This window comes from Muscardinus avellanarius (genome assembly GCF_963383645.1).
Source record: "Muscardinus avellanarius genome assembly, chromosome: 8".
NCBI lineage: Eukaryota > Metazoa > Chordata > Mammalia > Rodentia > Gliridae > Muscardinus > Muscardinus avellanarius.
Genome location: NC_137794.1, coordinates 116612886 through 116632000, shown reverse-complemented (window position 1 = coordinate 116632000; position 19115 = coordinate 116612886). Strand labels below are relative to the sequence as shown.

Genomic DNA, 19115 nt, shown 5'->3' with positions numbered 1-19115 from the left:
AAGAGAAAGGGAGGCCCAGGATCCCAGGCCATGTGGGGATGGGTGCCATTTATAAACACCCCTGAGGATGAGAGAGGTTCCAGCCCCTCCTCTAAGGTCAGTCAGTGACTGGTCTGATAAGAAACCGGACTGGCTGCAGGGCCGGGGCCTCGCCCAGCTGCCTTGATGCAAAGCCTGCCCTCAGCCGGCCCTGCTCTGCGGCCTTGTGGAGGAGAGCCCGGCGTCCAGCTGACCTCCACTCATGAGGGGTGGTCAGTGAATGAGAGCGGTCAGCCATCGCAGCCGCCAGTGGCCCATAGGTGGTCAGTCTTTCCCAACCCATGGAAATATTCGCTAAGGCAAGACCTTTTTTCAAGTCATAGATGGGCTAATACAAATCGCTCTTCCTTTGAAGACGGAAAATCCCTGAGTACATTCATTCCCAAAATGAAAGAATTCCTGAAGAGAAAAGTTTGTTCCATTCCATATATATATGGGGGGAACATATATATAAAATATATATTCATCTTTCTGTAGGTAAAAATGTGACCAGGACACATGAGAAGTTATTTGGTGCCACTTTTGGATTTCAGACATAAATGTCAAGAAAATTGATGCCTATTTTCTTCCAGGAGAATTTTCCTTAAAAGGGCAGATCATTGATTACAAGAGCAATCTTAGCTTCTTAGCAGGAGGCTCCCAGCTAGCTCTGAGACCCTGGCGCCTGCGTTGAGCCCGCAGCGGCAGACCAGCGCCATCTGGTGGCGGAGCGGCTCACGGTGTCCAGAGTCCTGGACATCTCAGCAATTTCCTCTGTCAGCTCCATCCCAGGAACCCACCGTTGATTCCAATACACAGAAAGCAGTCGTGAGATCCTGGTGGAGGCACAAAACACCCTTTCTCAAGCTGATGTGGTGCGGGTGCTGGTTTTAAGGAGTAAAATGAATATCAGTGCTTTTGGGGTGATTTATATCAAATCTCTTTGGACTTTGGAGGTTAGCTCTGGTCTGGGCTCTCCGTTCCAGGACACTCTTCCAGCGGAACTGGAGTGGGTTTACAAGCAGAGATGGCTTCTGGAGTCTGCGGCTCTCCTGCCTCGTCCAAGCACACGACTGCAGGGCCATGGCCTGGGCAGCTCTCGGGCCCTGGGAAGCTAAGAAAGCCCCTCTGGCACCAAGGAAGCCTTGGGCAACGGCACCTGAAACTGTCCACAGCTTAACTGTGCAGGTGCTGGTGGGCTGCTCTGGTAAAAAGCATCTTCTGCTAGTGATTATAAACGACACTGCCCTTAAAATCTCTCTCAACATAGTTAAATTCAAGTGATTACAGAAGGCCAGAGTTGAAGTCTACTAAATTGTGTTGCCAAAAAATAAAAGGAAAGTCAAAGTTCATTAACTGATACGAAGATTAGTGTGGAACATTCATGTTGTGCTGTTATATTTCTTTACATATCGCTTCAACTCTTATTCTCTCTGAAATAAAAAAAAGTCATCTCAGCTGACAATTCTTGGAGATTCCTATCTGTCAGGGGCTTGCAAAGCTGTCAGCTTCTGGAACTTTGCAACCTCCCAGAGAGGTCTTTGACCCGCCTGAGCCCAGCCGGGGTTAGGATGAGGATGTGAGCCCATGTCCACGGCCAGCACCTCTTGCTAGATTATGTTTATATGGGCGTGATAAACTGCGTTGAGTCAGTAGGGAGAGCCACTGTTTTCAGCAAGCTATTCTCAGGACTAAGCTGACGTGTGTGTGTGTGTGTGTGTGTGTGTGTGTGTGGTACCAGGGATGGAATTCAAGGGCATTATACCTCTGAGCTACACTCCCAGTTCTTTTTAAGAATATTTTGTTTAGAAACAGACTCTCACTATGTTGCTGAGACTGTCCTCAAATCGTCGATGATCCTGTCCCAGCCTCCCAAGCACTGGGATTACAGCTGTGTGATACCACACCTGGTGGACTAAATTAACTTTGATTAACTTTGAGAACTGTGTCCTCTGTATCGCGGGTCATGCTGTCCGGGTGGCGTGGACTGCATCCCTCAGCAGTCGCCACCACAAGTCGATTACCAAGGCCGTAAAAGTCACCGTACAGCCCCCAGAGAGGTAGAAATAACCAATATCTCAGAACATTGGCAAGGCAAACATCAAGTTTTACTAATGACTGGGTAGAAAAGGGACGTTTCTGGCTTATTAGCAATGCGGTTTGGGGTAGACCTGCTCTCTGCGTCCAGTGGCCACTAGCTACATGTGGTTATTTCAGTTTTAACTAAGTAAACTGTAGTTGTAATTCCACTCCACAGTCTCACGAGCTGTCATTCAAGAGCCCCGCCGCTGCCTGTGGTCGGCAGCCGTGAAAGCGCACAGCGCTGCTCTGGACCTGAAATGCTGAATGCCTTGGCTTTTCTGAAGCTCATTGTCCTGTCTTGTCACAGGCCTAAGATTTCCAATGATAATTATCACATTAAAAAAAAAAGTGGTGGTGCATGCTTGTAATCCCAGAACTTGGGAGACTGAGACAGGAGGGTTGCAAGTTCCAGGCCAGCCTCACAACTTAGCAAGATATTGTTTCAAAATAAAATAAAACAGGGTGGGGAATGTAGCTCAGAGGCAGACCAACCCTGGGTTAAAGCACGCCACATACTGTAAAACATTATACTTCTGGAATGCGTTAAATGATTGCAGCCTTGTGAAGTCCTGGAGTCTTGGCAACACTAAGACTTTGGCCCTGGGATCTTATCCTCACATCAGCTCTTTTCCAGCGTGTACCTTGGAGTTGACATTGTGCTTTGTTCTTTAGGACTGAAGCGCATTCTACCTCCTGCTCTACTGGCAGCTTCTCGTGACATCGAAGGTACCGTGATAGACACATAGAAACTATGAAATTCATCACCTGTCCAAAATGAATAAGAAAAAGGACAATTGCAGATGAGCTGATAAGAGTGGTCACCTCTGTGCCCTATAAAGTGGTCAAGGAGGCTTGCAAGAGGGTGAATGAGTAACGTGGCCCACGACTCATGGGCCGGTGATACCAAGTTCTTCAGGCAGCAGCGTCCTTAATGACTAACACGCTAACTCAGGTGACAGGGGTGGGACTCCGCCGTGCAGCGTGTCTCCTGTGGCCCGACTCTTTCAGGAAGCTACTACATATCTCTACGCCCACTGGTGGGTGTCGCCTGGTCGGCACAATGGACAGGAGCCTGAGGAACGTCCTGGTGGTCTCCTTTGGATTCCTCCTCCTCTTCACTGCCTATGGAGGCCTGCAGAACCTGCAGGTAAGTGTGGGCCTTGGCCTCGGTCTCCACCTCCCGGCTGGTCTGGGTCTTGTGGTCACAAACTCTAATGAAATGGGATTTCTTTTTACCATTTCACCCTAGTATTTCTTCGTCAGTCACTTCTCCCCCAAATGTGTATAAAAGTGGCTTTTATACACAATCCCGTGATGTCCAGTCCCTGCTTGCATTCCCAAGGGGCTGCAGGTCAGCATGGGGTGTGTTGGGCTCTTGGACCTTGGGTGAGGAGAGCAAGCGTCTCCAGGCGGTGGCTTGGCGGATTAATGCTCATCTCCCTGGGTGGTTAAAAGGAGACACAGGGAGAATCATTATGAGTTCCGTGGGCAGGGGAAAAATGTGGATTATCAAATCTCACTAGACTCTACACCCACTGCACACCAAGTGTGGGCTTTGACAAAGTAGTTTTTGTTTTGACGGGTCTACAGGCCCACACACACAAAAAAAACACAGCCTCTAAAGTCTGTGGCGTTGGTCACGTGGACTGGGGGCGGATCTGACATCATCCCAAGGTGACTGCATCTCACCTGAGTCTGCTCTTACCTGGAGTGGGACCTATAGGGAATCGGGGGAGCAGGGCCACCTCTGCCTCTGTGCACTGACACGCTCAGCCTTGCACCCTGGCCAGAATGCCACACAGAGGGATGCTAGCAGAGCTTGAGGCAGCATGGTCGCACGTGGTTTGTCAACCAGGTCAAAAAGTAGGCGCCTACTATCTGCATAGCATTGAGCCAGAAAAGCTCAGAGTCCGAGATCCGGCCCTCACTGTCCCCCACAGCACTCTGGGCTTGGAGGTCTACAAAGAAACTCACCTCCAGCCTTGAATTCTCAAGTTCAACCCCTGTGGGGATCAGTTTCCAGGGTGCTCACAGACACTGAGAGGGCAGCCATAGTCATCCTCACAGTCAAGCGCAGCGGGTGGCTTCCTTCCTCGCCCAGCTAGCTCCTGCCATTTGGAGCCCTGGCCTCCCCAGAACCCTGGGAGGTCCCCCAGGGCAGCAAGTTCGACACCTGACTTGTGCAGAGCTGTGCTGAGCACGTGCAGGGTGTGGCCGTAGGTACTGTCTGAAGGAGAGCTCAGTGAGGGTGCAGAGGGTCAGCAGCACTTTCCTTCGGAAGGCTGTCAGTGGCCGGCAGGACGGCATCCTGGCTCAGGGCCTGGCCGTGATGGCAGAGCTCTTGGGGTACAGTCACTGTGGGTCTGACGGCGGACCAGCAGACCCATTGCAAGCAGGCTCCTGATGCTGCAGCCAGGATCCAGAGGAGGGCGTAGGGTGAACAGCAGGAGAGCCTTGGAGGAGCCAGCAAGGGTGGGCCAGGGCTGGGTGAGTGCAGGCAGGCAGTGGTGTTCTGGGGTCCCGTTCCCTCCCAGAGCCTCCAATCAGGAATCCACAGAATGCACCCGGGGAGCTCTTCCTGCTCCCAGGCCTCTGCAGGTGGGAGCTGCTGTTGGCTGATGCAATCCCTTCTGCATCCACGGCTGGAGATGGCAGAGAGACCCAGTTCCTTCAGGACTGAGGGACAAGGGACAGTCCCACCCACTCACGCTGCAGCCGCATCCCAGCCCTGACCCAGCCACATTGTTCTGCCAGGGACCCAGCCGACACTGTCAACCTGTGCTCAGAGGGACCATCAGTAGGATGGGCTTCAGCAAAAAGGAATGGCAGACCCCAGCCACCTGTGGGAATCCAGCTCCACCCATCATTCCGGCTGCGTTTGTCCATCTAGCTCACCTCCTGGGCTTGAAGGAGGCTGCTGGCATCTAGGGGTCCTTGGTCCCTCCTCTGACAGGCTGGTCTCATTCCCACAGAGCAGCCTCTACAGCGAAGATGGCTTGGGCATGGCCACGCTCGGCGCACTCTACGGCGCTGTCCTCCTGTCCTCCCTGTTCCTCCCACCCGTCCTCATCAGGAGGTGCGGCTGCAAGTGGACCATCGCGGGCTCCATGTGCTGTTACGTGGCCTTCTCGCTGGGCAACTTCCATGCCAGCTGGTACTGCCCCTTCTGTGTGGCACCGACTGCTGCCTGCTGCTTCTGTGGTGCTCTGTGCCTGATCCCCCTCAGCTCCATGCAGAGCTGACCCCACGTCCCTCCTGCAGCCTCCCCGGGCCTTCCATCTGCTCGTCTGGATGCCCAGCGCAGCCTCTTCCTGGCTCCGATCCCAGCTTCCCTTGCGGGGGAGCGCTTTCCTGGCCCCGGAACAGGGAGGGTGCAATTCAGACGTGGAGGGTGAATGGCACTCCGCCTGTCCTCAGGTACACCCTGATCCCCACCTCCATATTGCTGGGGCTGGGAGCAGCCCCGCTGTGGGCGGCCCAGTGCAGCTACCTCACCATCCTGGGGAGCGCCGGTGCGCAGGCTGCAGGCAGGCTCGGCAGGGACGTGGTGAACCAGTATTTCGGCATCTTCTTCCTCATATTCCAGTCATCTGGCGTGTGGGGCAACCTGATCTCCTCTCTGGTGTTTGGCCAGACTCCCACTCAAGGTAAGGGGAGGAAGGGTGAGCGATGTCTGAGGTGGAGCCCGCGAGGTGACCACTGAGCCAGGTCGCAGTTCACACCTGCCCCTCCAAAGCTGAGGCCCTCCGGCCTGGGGTGTGGAGTCAGGTGGTCCCCGCCCCGCCAGGGACAGTGGAGGGTCTGAAGGTCTGTCTCTTTCTCAGGTGCGCTTGGGGTGGGGAAGCTTCAGGAAGAGGGTGCGGGGCTCTGCCAGGGAATCCGGGTCTATGGAGCCGTTGCTAACCCGTGTGTGTATGTAGAACCCGGGTTTCAATCTCTGCCACTCAGCGTCACCGCAGCCCCTGGGAGTTTTCATTTTAAAACAGGGTCACACTAAGCTAGCACATGCTGGCTTCAAGCCTGCCGTCTTCCCATCTCAGCCTCCAAGTGCTAGGGTGCAGGTGGGAGCCACCACGCCTGCTCTCCTTTGGAGACTAAGGACAGACTCACCTGGCTTATCTCCCTAGAGAACTGACCCTCTGACCAGCTTTCCAAATGTTCTGTTAGACACCTCATCCCGTGGTGAAAGGGTCCTTCCATGCCCTCCACTGACCAGCCTGACCCAGCACCACCCAGACGTTGGCAAAAAGCAGGTGTTTATTCCATGACCGCACCCCAGTTGCCCCTTCCCATGGCGAGAGGCTCTGGTCCCCACTGGTGTTGTGGTTTTCTCCCTTCTCCGTGCCCCGGCAGGCATCTTGCTGGCCCAGGCAGAGCCCCGCTTGCAGGAAGCAGCATAGTCAACCCCCCCCACCCCTCATTTCGTGTGGTTATCATGTGCAAAGCGTGTCCCCGTAGGAAGACTGCAGGGCTCACACCTGCCTCTGTTTCCCAGCTCTCTGACCCTCAGCCTCTGACACTGGCTGGTAAAAGTGGAGGACAGGGCTTACCTGAGACATCCCCGGCCAGCAGGCTCCACTCACAGTGAGCTGAGGGCGGGAGGTGGAGGTGGACGCACCTGCAGGGCACGGCCGGCTCTGCCCGCCTCTCATCCCTCGGCCCACAGCTCACCTGGCTGGATGCTCCGTCACGCTGTAAGCAGGAGAGCAGTGTTGTGAAACCATCAAACGCGGGATGTCCTTTCTCTCACAGCGCCTCTCCTCTCTCCAGAGATTCGGATGTGATTCTGACTTGCAGGCATTAGTAGTTCAAACTTTATTATTATTATTTAACACATTAGGGAACCTGTGTTCCTTTTCCAGAAGAGAAAAGATATTAACCACCTGCCCTAGGTCGTGGAACTGGTCACAGGCGAGTCTGAGACAGACCAGAGGGCTCCTGACACACAGCGTCATGTGATGTTTTCTTTTTGAGAAACTTGAAATGTATAAAATGTTAGTTATGTCAGGAATGTAGTATGAGGAATAGCAGCATTCCATCACAGCCGCTCCTCTTTGGACCTGTCCAGAACGCTGACCCGACTATCTCCCGGAAGGAGGGTGGTAAGGCCAAGCCTGCAGATGCGTGCCAGGGTGAACGCCCGAGACCAGCAGACCCATTCTCACGGGGCTCTTCACTTCTGACTTCGCAGAGGTCATCCCGGAAGAGCAGCTGGAGTCCTGCGGTGCCAACGACTGCCTGCTGGCCACCACGTCCGCCAACAGCACACAGAGACCCTCGCAGGAGCTGATCTACACACTGCTGGGTATCTACACGGGTAGGTGCCCGGCCAGGGCAAGGGTAGCAAAGCTGAGCGGGCCTCTTCTGAGCTGTCGCCACCCCCAGCCCCCAGCCAGCGTGGCTGAGTTGTCCATGGGCGTGTCTTCAGGTGGACAGGTGCTGGCCAGAGGTCACTGTGACAGTCGGTTATTCCACACCTGCAGCAGTCACTAGCCGTGTGCCCACTCACACTTACCGCAATCAAAGTAAAGTTCTGTTCCTAAGTCTCGCCAGCCACACTGCACACACTTAAGGCCACAGGGCCTAGAGGCCACTCAGCAGACAGCCCCTTGGGTGGACAGGCTATGTCCAGGTGAGGCTGAAAGTCCAGAAATCTGAAAAGTGCCATTTTCTCTGAGGAAAGTATCTGACTCATACTGGACAGGCCTATGGCTCTCGAGACATCCTGTCACCCAGGAGCTGAGTGCAAACCCAAAGGAAGTTCATGGCCCCTGAGTTCTGCCCCTAGAGTTCCGGTTTCATCTTAGTGGAGAATTTTATGATGCTTGTTTTTTTTGTTTTGTTTTTGTTTTTGTTTTTTTCAGTACTGGGGATAGAACCTAGGGTCATTCAACCTCTGAGCTACTCCCCAGCCCTATTTTTTATTCTTTATTTTGAAACAGAGTCTCACAAAGTTGCAGAGGGCCTCACTAAGCTGAGGCTCACCTTGAACCGCAGTCCTCCTGTCTCAGCCTCCCAAATGCCGGGATTACAAGCATGTGCCACCACACCTGGCTATGATGTTTGTTTTACACGCAAGTTTACTTGTATTCATAGACTACTTGGAAGGTAGTACATTCAGAAGTTTTTAAAACCATTTTGAAAGATATTTAAGTGTATTCTTCGCCATGGATTTTGGAATTCATAAAGGCTTTGGATGTGTCCTTTAAAGATCAAGGTCTGATAGATGTCAGACTGGGTGGAAGCAAGCCCATCTTCGGTGGGGTGGAAGGCTGGGAGTTAAGCGGACACCGCGGAGTTTTATCCTCATGTGAGACAAGGACACGGCACGCGGCCCTTTCAAGTCAGAGTGCGGAGCGCCTGCGAGAACAGCCCCCGAGGTCGACCTCGCACATGAATGGAGCCCTGGCGGTGCCAACAACAGGCTAGGAGCTGGGGTCTGGACACGCACAGAACTGCCCCCCCATCATCGTGGTCTAGAGAGGACAGAGTCGCGTCCGACTGACCTGAGTGTGACGAGACGCACACTCCTCAGAGTTCCCGGGGTCAGGATGGAGGGAGCGTCTGAGAAGAGCCCATCCTCACGCTGGGTCTGGGAGGCAGAGGATGAAGGAAGGAAGGTGGAGACTGGGGTGGAGGGGCACAGAGTGCCAGGACAGCAGGTCTCAGGACAGAGACCGGGGGTCTGGGCAAGGGCAGATTCTCAGGGCAAAAGAACTGGGTGGGGAGACCAGCCAGACTGGAGTGGGAGACCGGGGCCAGGGCAGCGTCAGAGCCGGGCAACGAGACTGATGGCTCTGGAGGACTCCCAGGCCATGTTCATGCCTGGAGAATCCACGAGCGGCATGTAGAGGCAAAGGTAAGCGGAGCTCACACACAGGAATATGAGAAGCCATCGACTCCATTCATGGCCTGCCTGAGGAACTATATGACTCCTTTTTAAAGCAAGGCTATGTTACCAAAAAGCAAACTTTAAGAAAGGAAGAAGATTGACCAAAGAACCGGACGCCATCTCCCTGGAGTGATGTCTAAGGTGTCTGGGCATCGTGCTCACAGGGAAGCTACTTGTAATCTCTCCAGAACGCAGTGTGCACGTCCCATCCATGTGCCCTGGAAGGCTCTGGGTAGCGTGGCACCTGGCACATGTACGTCTCATGTTGGGGTGTAGCTTCAGGCTCCACCACCCATCTCTCATAAGGTCCCGGAGGCTGCCATCCTGTTGAACTGCTCCAAACTTAGTCCCTTTCTGCAGGTGAGCCGACCGTGCCTATGCAAGGGGAGAAAGGATTAGGTGAGGTGAGTGAAATGACAGAGTAATGAGTTTCTTTCTAAAGGATGGCAGGTCTAAGCTGTTCAGACTGGGAATGAGTCATTGGAAACTGTTCTGAGAGACCCTGACCTCAGGCTCAGGAGACCCGGCTCTCAAGTTAGTCTGTGACACCCCAGACCCTGCGTGATTACTGTCGCCAGGAAGAAGAAACTCGGCAGACACATAAAGATGTCATGAAAGTCACTTAATCCTCAGGGAACAAGAGTCTCTGTGCTAAGAGAGAAAATGCCTACACAAGCACTGGTTCTCCCAGCAGAGAAGTCACGGTGGATTGAACAATACAGTGGGTGGGAGGCCGGAGGTCTGGGCATTGCTACTGTCTTTGTGAAGTACAGGATGCTCCCTGGGGTAGGAATGATCAGCCTTTGAAAACTCCTGTGGGCTTTGCATAGATGACCCATTCACGTGGTCCAGCACAGGAATGCTGTGTGCGTGTGTGGCGCCGGTGCCCTCTCGCCCCGGCCCGGCCACCCTGCTCTGCCCGCAGACAGCGCGTCTGCTCAGGCTCAGTGTGTTAAGCACACAGCTCTGCAGGCCTGCCAGCCGGAGGAAGCGCTGTGTCTCACACCAATAGATTCGTCTTGTTTTTTTGATTGTTTGACTTGGAGGAACTTGGCGGGCTTAGGGCGTAGGCTTCCTTTCTATTCTGTTCAAGTATACAGTCTCCCCTGTGGCTAGGATATGTTCTAAGATATTTAACCAGTCCCTACGGAAGGGTTTTCGGACAACTGATTAGAATAAACAAGAAGTGTGGCCAAAGGTACCCTCGGTGGGACTTGTTATCCTGAGGGGCAAACGTGTGAGGGTAGAGAGAATTCAGACAGAAAAGCAGAGCCAGTGACGAAAGACGCCGAACACATCGGCTTCTCTTCCAGCCAAAATACCGCCGACCCAGGAGGCAGGTTCCACCTGAGAACCGGAGTCCCGGGTGGAAGGTGGGTCCTGCACGTGGGTGGTCAGGTGCGGCCAGCTGTGTGCGATCGGACTCTGGCTAGGCGTGGTGCGCCCAACACCGTCTGGACTTGAGTTACCCTCCCTCTGGGGAGAAGGCGGAGAGACTGGACAAGTCATGGGTACCCCGCACCTCCAGGCCCCGGGGCACTGACGCCCTCTGCCTCCCTCCTTCCAGGGAGCGGCATCCTGGCCATCCTGCTGGTAGCCCTGTTTCTCGAACCCGCAGAAGACAACTCATCCAAGCGTGAAGCCGGGGAGGCGGCGCCCCCGCTTCGGTCCACCTTGCTGTCTACCTTCAGGCTCTACAGGGACCAGCGCCTGTGCCTCCTGGCCCTTCTGCCACTGTACAGTGGCCTGCAGCAGGGCTTCCTCTCCAGCGAATACACCAGGGTAGGCAGGAACTCCGGGGCCAGCGCATGTGGCCCGCCCCTCCCCAGCTGCCTGCCCCTGCCCCGAGGGGGCCGCTGGGCATCCCGGGCACCTGCCCAGGCCCGCTGGTGGGAACGGGCTCCTGGCGCTCCCTGCCCCACAGGACTGGATTTGGGATTCCAGATATCAGCTTCCGAGGGGCGTCTAATGCTGCTTTATCTCAGGGAGCTGTGCCTGACAGGCGTCTTCCAGCAAAGGACTGCTGCCATCCTCAGCTCTCGCACTGCGGGCCTGTGCCCCCTCCCCATACTCTTCCTTTGGCGTTAAAGTTAGGCAAACGTTATAGCCACAGAGCACCGAAATTCCTTCCCACTCTTACTTTCAGAGTATCCCTTAGCGTTTAGAGAGCCTCCTGCCTGCTCCCCACCTGCCTGCCGGCAGAGCTGCCCGCTGAGCACACGTAAGGCAGCCCTGTCCAGCCTGAATTCAGTTAAGCCACGGTCATCCTTTAGGACATGTTAACATAGGGCAAAGGACCCTCCAGATGCCTGGCCAAGCCGTTTCTTCTTAGTTCTGACCCCAAAGAGGATTTTCCTCCTATGCCAGGAGCCACAGGGCCTAGAGAAATGTTCCAGGCCAAATTAGCCACCACGTGGCCAGCCTTCCGAGCCCCATGCGGCAGCTTCGGGCCTGAGCTGGGCCGGGGTCTTGAGCACCACTGAGTCGACTCTGCACTATCCCTAGTCCTACGTCACCTGCGCCCTGGGCATCCACTTCGTGGGCTACGTCATGATCTGCTTCTCGGCCGCCAGTTCGCTGTGCTCGGTGTTGTACGGAAAGCTCTCCCAGTACACCGGCAGGATCGCGCTCTACGTACTGGGTAAGTGGCCACGTCCCTGGCATCCCCAGCCCCGTGGCTTGTGGTGGAGAAAGGACAGCGTCTCCTAGTGTGGACACAGGGATTGCAGAGGTGCCTGGGATGGCTTCGAGATCCACGGAGCCCCATCAGAGAGCTTCACTGTCTCCCCGGATCCCCATCTGCCCCCTCCCTCCTTCTCCTCCCTCCATCCTCCTCCCCGTCCCTCTCCCTTCCTTCCTCTGTCCAGCAGAGGCTCTGGATAGGCTTTGGGCACCATCCTGCCAGGCACTGCACACACACGGGAGTGAGAGGTGACAGGCACTGAGTTTTGGGGTAAAGAGTGGGTTGGGGGAGCTCTGACAGGCACTTGGAGGTGGCGCCATCCCCAGTGGACTTTAGTGTCATGGTCAGGGCGGGCCCTTGGAAGCTGAGGACCTCCAGACGCATGTCACCATCCACTTTCCTTGGGGGTCCAGGGAAGAGAGACAGACAACGTGATCTGCCCAAAAGAAGGCTGTGGGAGGCCGGCAGGGAGGCAGCAACCCTCCTGGGGCTGGAGGGCCAAGCTTCCAGTCCATCTGCAGCGGCCGATGCACAGCGGGCACTGAGGAGCAGGTGGAGTGACCATCCACTGTAGATGCCACGGCGCCACAGACCAGGGGGACAGAAACACAAAGCCCCAGACACGCTGACCTACTTCCCAGGGACTCTCCCCGCCCCGCCCCGGCACAAAGCAAGGGCTGGGGTGGCAGCGCTCACCCCTCGTGAGAAGCCCAGACGGGATCCGCAGGCCTGCCAGGCTTGGGCATCCGCAGGTCACACCCCTCAATGTGCAGAACAAAGAGCACCATGGTGGGCCACGCACACACGCCGCTCACCTACCTGAGCCGCCTCTCAGAGCACTGTCAAGGTGCCATGAGCCAAGGGGCCTCTCCTGCGGGCTGCCTGAGGCTGGCTCAGGGGAGTGACCACCACTTGCTGATTCCTCCTCCGACCCAGGCGCTGCCACCCACCTTTCCTGCATCTTCGCCCTTCTGCTATGGCACCCCAGACCCACCCAGCTGGCCGTGTTCTTCCTCCTCCCAGCCCTGTGGGGCGTGGGGGATGCTGTCTGGCAGACGCAGAACAATGGTGAGTGGCCAGCGGGGGCCGGAGCAGGTGGCCAGGCGGGTGGGCAGCCAAGGTGTGGATGCCAGGCCACAGGCATCATGGCCATCAGAAGCTCAGGTGCTTGGCCAGGAGTTGAGGGGAGGGCCCGACCAGGGCCTCTGCCATGCTCTGGGCTGAAGAATCTTCTCTAAGCATCCCTTCAGATTTGTGATGCTAAAAATGGGTGAGGTAGGGGGTCTGGGTGTGCGCCTATAAGCCTAGTGCTTGGGAGGCGGAGGCAGGAGAATCACAGTTTCAAGGCCAGCATGCGGTAACTTAGTGAGTGCCAGGTGGAGGTGTAGCTCTGTGGCAGAACATTTCTGGGTTTAGTCCCAAGAAAGGAAAGAAAGAAAAAGAGAGGGGCATCAGAGGGAGGGAGGGAGGGAGGGAGGGAGGCCTCAGAGATGGCGTGGGGACCAGTGGCAAGCATAGCTGGCCCAGGCTGAGGCTCCCTGCAGACCAGCAGCGGGCCGTCGGCAGGGGAGTGGACGTGGTGGGCGCTTTGTGCTGGTTGGTGGGCTGCACTTTCTATAGATAGACATGGAAAGGTTTGGGGACAGCAGAGAGGAAGGGACGAGGGTGGTGTGGGGCACGTGGGGGAGCTCCGGGTGAGACAAAATAAGGATGAGGGCCAAGGCGGACCCTCAGGGCTGAGTTTCCCACAGTTGCGTGTAAAGCCCAGGCAGGCCGGTGCCCTGTGTCGGGCGGACCTTAAGGGTCCCCAGAGAGACTTGGTCCCCAAGACATCCTGTTTCCCTGAGACAGCACCATTCTGCCTCTACCAGGGACATGTTCTAGGATCAGAAATTGGGCAAAAAAAAAAAAAACTATCTACAGGCCAGTGTTGGCGGAGGTGAGCAGTCCGTCTGCTTCTTCCGTACCTGAGTGATATAAAATACAAGTCAACCTCCCAGAGTGTGCACTGAGCCCTCCAGGATGCCTCCTTCTTACAGAAGACGGCTGAAAGGTGTCTTAGGACGAGAGTCCAAGATGGTACCACTGGACTCTCGAAGACTGGTTTCACAGCCTGATGCAGGGGACCGCAGTGAGGACAAGACCATGCCCATGGGTGTTTGTGTGACTCAAGGTCAGTAGCCTGGGAGCATCAGAGGCAGGGCTGTCCTATTGCTTATCAGAACAAATGTCGATTCAGTCCAGGGGGAGATCGTCAAAGTTTCACTTTAGATTAATTGGCAACCTGGATTTATAAAGTCGTGGCACATCGCCTGGGCACCCTGGGCACCTTGCTCAGTCCATCAGGGAGAATCACTCTCAACCCCCTGCAGAGGTCGGAGGGATGTCCAACATTTTAATGAACACTCCAAATGCATATGACACCTACAACCTAGAATATAAACTTACTTCTCTGCATTTATTAGAATTTTCAAAAGCATTTTTGCACTAATAGTGAAAAAATAAACTGGGGTAAATAGTCCTACAATATACCATCAGTAGTTCTCTAGATATTTTAAATTACTGCAATAAAATAGTCATTGGTTTTCTTTCTCCCTGAGATACGTGAATAATTGCTGTAACTCTTCCTTTATATGGACATAAAATATGCTCAGTCAAATAAAGCCTTTGTCAACATGACAGAAGATCCAAGAAATAACAAATATTGAAGTCTAAAGTCCAATAAATTAATAACCTGAACAAGGGGTGCCAGTTTAAAATGAAATTACTTCTTTTGTGTAGGAAAAGTAATTTTTTCCAAAGACAGAACAATTATGGGTGAAGCAGCAATTTCCATATACTTGAGAATTTCCTTCAGGACGTTTGCTTGTAGTTGCCTTGTGAGGATCAACATGCTAATGCCAAATTCTGCAGCCAGCTCCGCCAAGCTTCCCAGAACTGCACCATGCAGCTTGGAACACCGGGAAAAGCTCTTTTTTTCTATTCTTCATAAAACTGAAAATTGTGCGCAGCTCTGGCCACCCCTCAAGAGCAGTCTCTTACTTTCATCTTTTGACATTGCAAATTGGATTTCCCCAGGACTTGGAATCGAGCCCAGAAGTGCTCTTCCACGGCAGTCCACCCCAGTCCTTTCAACTTTTTTTTTTTTAATTTAGAGAAAAGGTATTTCTAAGTTGCCCAGGATGCCTCAGACCTGCAATCCTCCTGCCTCAACCTACAAGGACCTGGAGTTACAGGTGTAGACCATTATGCCTGGCTATGAGTTGGATTTCCAATCCTCTTCTCCTGACTTGTGTGTCTTTCCTTAAGAAAACCCGTGGTCGCATGCTTTCCTAATTAAGGAAACTCAGTGCAGCACGGCCCTCATTCCAGTCACCAGCCCTGTGTCAGAGGGCTCGGGCGCACACTCCTCCTTCCTGAGGCAGAATTGCCAAGTCACCGCCAATACTGCGGGCTCCAGGAACTCCTTCAGCTCCATGCAGCAGATCCTGCCAGGACTCCCATCTGCCCAGCATCTCTGAAGCTACTGGAGGCTGGATGCTGTTGCCATAGCAACCCGCACTGTGTGGAAGACAAAGACGCCTGGTCTAAAGATGCGTCTTGCCCTGTTAGCTGCCAGGAGGGGCGTTCTCAAGTTGGCAAATGCAAAACATCTGTCTCTTCTTTGGTGCCCAGTCCTTTCAGCTGTCTCCCAGGCAGGGTCACACTGGCTGCTTGTCCACGCCCCCTCTTCTGAGGACGGGAGTGGTCGACCCCCAGCCATTTCAACCTGGTGAGAAGCTGAAGCAGATGGGCCAGGCTCAGGGCACGCCTTCTTTCTTTTTAGATAGACTTTGGGGTTTCAATTTACAGAAAAGTTACACAGACTGTACAGAGTCCCCCAAAGAGTCCTTGCCCGTTCCCCTAATGAGGCACATCTGACAGGACCGGGAGGGAGCGCTGGCTGACAGCCGGCGTTAGCCTCCCGTACTTGGCAGCTCGCCTGGCTTAGACTTCACTGACATTTCCCTGGCTTTCTCTGAGAACACCCTTTGCCTGCTCCAGGATCCCAGGCTGGACCTGAGCATGGTCACTGCGCCTCCTGACTTGTCTGTCATCAGTGCTGGCACGGGCACCTGCTCCTCCAGGCTGGGCTTGATTCACAGATATTGCCGAGGGGTGAGGGGCCGATTCTCCCCTCCACAGCCTTGTCTGTGATCTCTGAAAGAGTAGGTCTGGCTGCAAAGCCCGGGTCCTTTGGCTTCTCCTGCTGCTTGGATCCAGCTTCCTCTGGGCAGAGCCGTGCTTCAGAGAAAGGACAGGAAGAGGGCTCTGTCCATGTCAGCTGCAGACCGCCGTCTTAGTCTTCACCCACGTGAGTGCTGTGGTGTGGCCAGAAGGACAGCCTGCTCCCTGCCCCCTCTGGGTTCCCAGGCTCCATCCTCAGGCCAGGCTGCCAATTTGCACACTAGGGGCACACCAGCTGGACCCCACTTGCTCCCCCTGTCTGTGGACCACCTCACTAGGCCAACTCTGGAATCAGACTCAGAGAATGTCCAATTCCTCATCCGGCTCATAAAGCCCTGGAGGTCCAGAATGTGCAGGACCACGTGGCTACGGAGAACTGGAGCTTCGCGCCAGGGTCCTCTTTGGTCTCGGATATCTCAGCCTTGCCCTGGGAAGCATATTTTGGGGACTGGGTGGCCAGCCCCATCAAGGAGAGGATGCTGGAGATATGGCCTCAAAGCAAGAGAAAGGAGCTGGCCCTGCCCTGGCCCCGGCACCCCCAGCTCATGTCTTTGGCAGCCATGGCGTCCTGCGCAGGATGCACTGTAGCCAGGTGGGGCCTGGGAGCCCTGGTTGCCATGTTTCTCCAGTGAGAGGGGCCACACCCTGCACAGCAGAGAACTGCGCACCGGGCCTGGTCCCTGCCATGGTCATTTCCACGGGCCGGGCAGCACTTCTGCAGGAGGAGGAAGTGGGACTGTGAGTTGTACACAGCAGGAGCAATCTTCCTGGTGTGCAGGGCCACTTCCCAGTGCAAGTGCCATGCTGGGGACACCCTCCAAAGACAGACAAGCGTGAGCCCCCAATGGCCGCAGGGATTGGGGTGACCGACTCCCCAGTGTGAGTGGGGCCTCTCCGCTTTGAAGTGTCAGGAAATGGGTGGTAGAGGGAGGTGAGGCAAAGTCCACCTGGAGGCAGCAGTGTGTCTCCAGGTGGTGGGAAGGAGGCTTAAGGAGAGGTTAAGGCCCAAGGCCCGAGCAGCTCCAGAGAGCGGGTGAAGTCCCAAAGCACGGGGCCCTCCCGGGGCTACGGTGGGAGAATTGCGCACACTGAGAGGGGCCTGAGAGGTGGCTCAGAAGCTGAGGGTGGTCCTGGGGAGAGGGAGGGGTGGTGGGGAAAGGCACTGGCTGGCCAGGGCTAGCACCGGACCCTGGGGACGCTTGGGAAGGCCCTTGTGAATCAACGTCCTCTCAAGCCTCCCAGGGGCTTCTGCCATTTGGTCCTGTCGTGGAGATGGGATGCTTGCAGTTCCACTCCAGGTGGACCAGAACCACCACCTCACAACAGGAAGCACACGCGGTCTGCTGTCCTCTAGAAGCACTTACCAGAATGCACGTGTCTGCTATGGCTGCCAGAGAGCAGAGGGGACAGCGTGTGTGTCCCTCACAGTCACGGGGCGGGGCCCATAGCAAGCGTTGGCAGGACGGCTCCTCCGGGCCTCTTCCCCGTGCTCAGTGTCCCTCTGCAGACGTGTGTCCTGGCCTCCTCATACAGAGATACCACTTGTATTTGATTAAGGTCCACCTAGAGGCCTCTTTTAACTTAATGACCTGCAAAGACCTTGTCTCCCAATACAGGCACATTCTGAGCTTCAGGGTTCATGGCTTCATATAAGACTTGTGAAGGGAGGCCAGATTCAGACCAAGGTGGCTTCTCTCCCAAACCTTCAGGCAACCTCCTGAGAATCTCCAATACCACGCCTTCGGTCCTTCCCACCAAGGCAAAGCAGGAGGCTTCTGACTCCCCGGTACTCTGCCTGATTGTGGCCTTGCCCCCTGTTTTTCTTTGTTTTCCCTTTACACAGGGAGAAGTGGCTGAGACTCCTCCCATGGTTAACCCTCTTTACCCCTTCATGAATTCCATGTTTTATGCAGTGATGGTGTTACACATCACTTGCCTTGCTGCCATCAGCAATGTGAAACAATTCTGTGAGTTTTGAGGGTCTTTGTTTTTAAGAAAAAGGTCCTTATTTTGTTGAGAAAATTGTGCAATAAGAAAGTATACTATGTTCAGCAACAATGTAGTAGATCAAGTTGGAGGTCTGTGCAGCATCTTCATTCCTGTCTCTCCTTTGCAGCTCTTTATGGAGTTCTGTTTGAGAAGAACAAAGAAGCTGCTTTTGCCAACTACCGCCTTGGAGAAGCCCTGGGATTTGTCATTGCCTTTGGCTACAGCACATTTTTATGTGTCAACATCAAACTCTACATTCTAGTAGGAGTCCTGAGTCTGGCCATGGTGGCTTATGGGATTGTTGAGTATCTGGAATCCAAGAACCAGATTAAGCTCCATGTTTCAGGAGAGACAAACCAAGCAGTGGGAGAAGAAATACAAACAGCACTGTGAAAGCAACCCAGGTCCTGGCAGAGGAACCTCTAACACCACAATTTTACAAATGGGCCTGGACAAGTCAGTTGAACTTAGAGCACAGAGTGACACACTGGGCTCATCTCGCTGGAAATCCACAGAGGTGTGTTTCTAAATAAATGCAATTATTTTATGGACTTCTTCCTATTCTAATGACTCACATGGACCAGCCACACACACGCATGCGCACGCGCGCACACACACACACACACACACACACACGTCATCAAGTAAGTGCTTTATCATGTTGTGGCCATCAGAAGTTATCAAGAACAATTTAAAATGGAATAGGTTACAGAAGGTTGTCGCCACGATGCAGTCGGGGATGACACATGCCTATTGTTTCTATCGTGGCCTACCCCACTATCCCAGTGGTATTTTCTTATTCCTTATCTTTTTTGTGTTTCTTTTTAAAAGTATGCTTTTATCGGTGCATTGTAGTCTCACATCGTAACTTAGTTGAGTGCTAGGGATGCACACGCGCACAGTACTTGGTGAGTTCTCCCCTGCTTGCTCCCACTCCCTCCCCTTCCCCATACAGGATATTGAGATTGGCATTGAGGTTGAACTCAGGGGTGTTCTGCCTCTAAGCTATATCCCCGGCCCTTTTGTAATTTCTTTGTTTTGAAATGGGGTCTTGCTGAGTTGCCGAGGGTCTCTAAGTTGCTGAGGCTGGTCTTGAACCTGTGATTCTCCTGTCTCAGCCTCCCGAGAACTGGGATTACAGGTGTGTGTCACCACACCACACTTTAAGACAAGGAAGATGGCAGCACTGCTGATGCCAGCATTGTTCCTACCTTTCCTTCTCTG

At 54.3% G+C, this 19115-nt stretch overlaps 1 protein-coding gene across 1 annotated transcript; it reads left to right on the top strand.

Moving 5' to 3' along the window:
* Nucleotides 1-3160: 3160 nt before the first annotated feature.
* Nucleotides 3161-18284, top strand: UNC93A (unc-93 homolog A; the record flags this gene model as incomplete). The annotated part of the gene is made up of 8 exons (XM_080700171.1): nt 3161-3247; nt 5073-5254; nt 5518-5747; nt 7292-7417; nt 10560-10774; nt 11498-11633; nt 12612-12743; nt 18019-18284. The coding sequence occupies 8 exons, from the start codon at nt 3161-3163 to the stop codon at nt 18282-18284; spliced, it is 1374 nt and encodes a 457-aa protein (XP_080556297.1).
* Between the last annotated feature and the right edge of the window lie 831 nt (nt 18285-19115).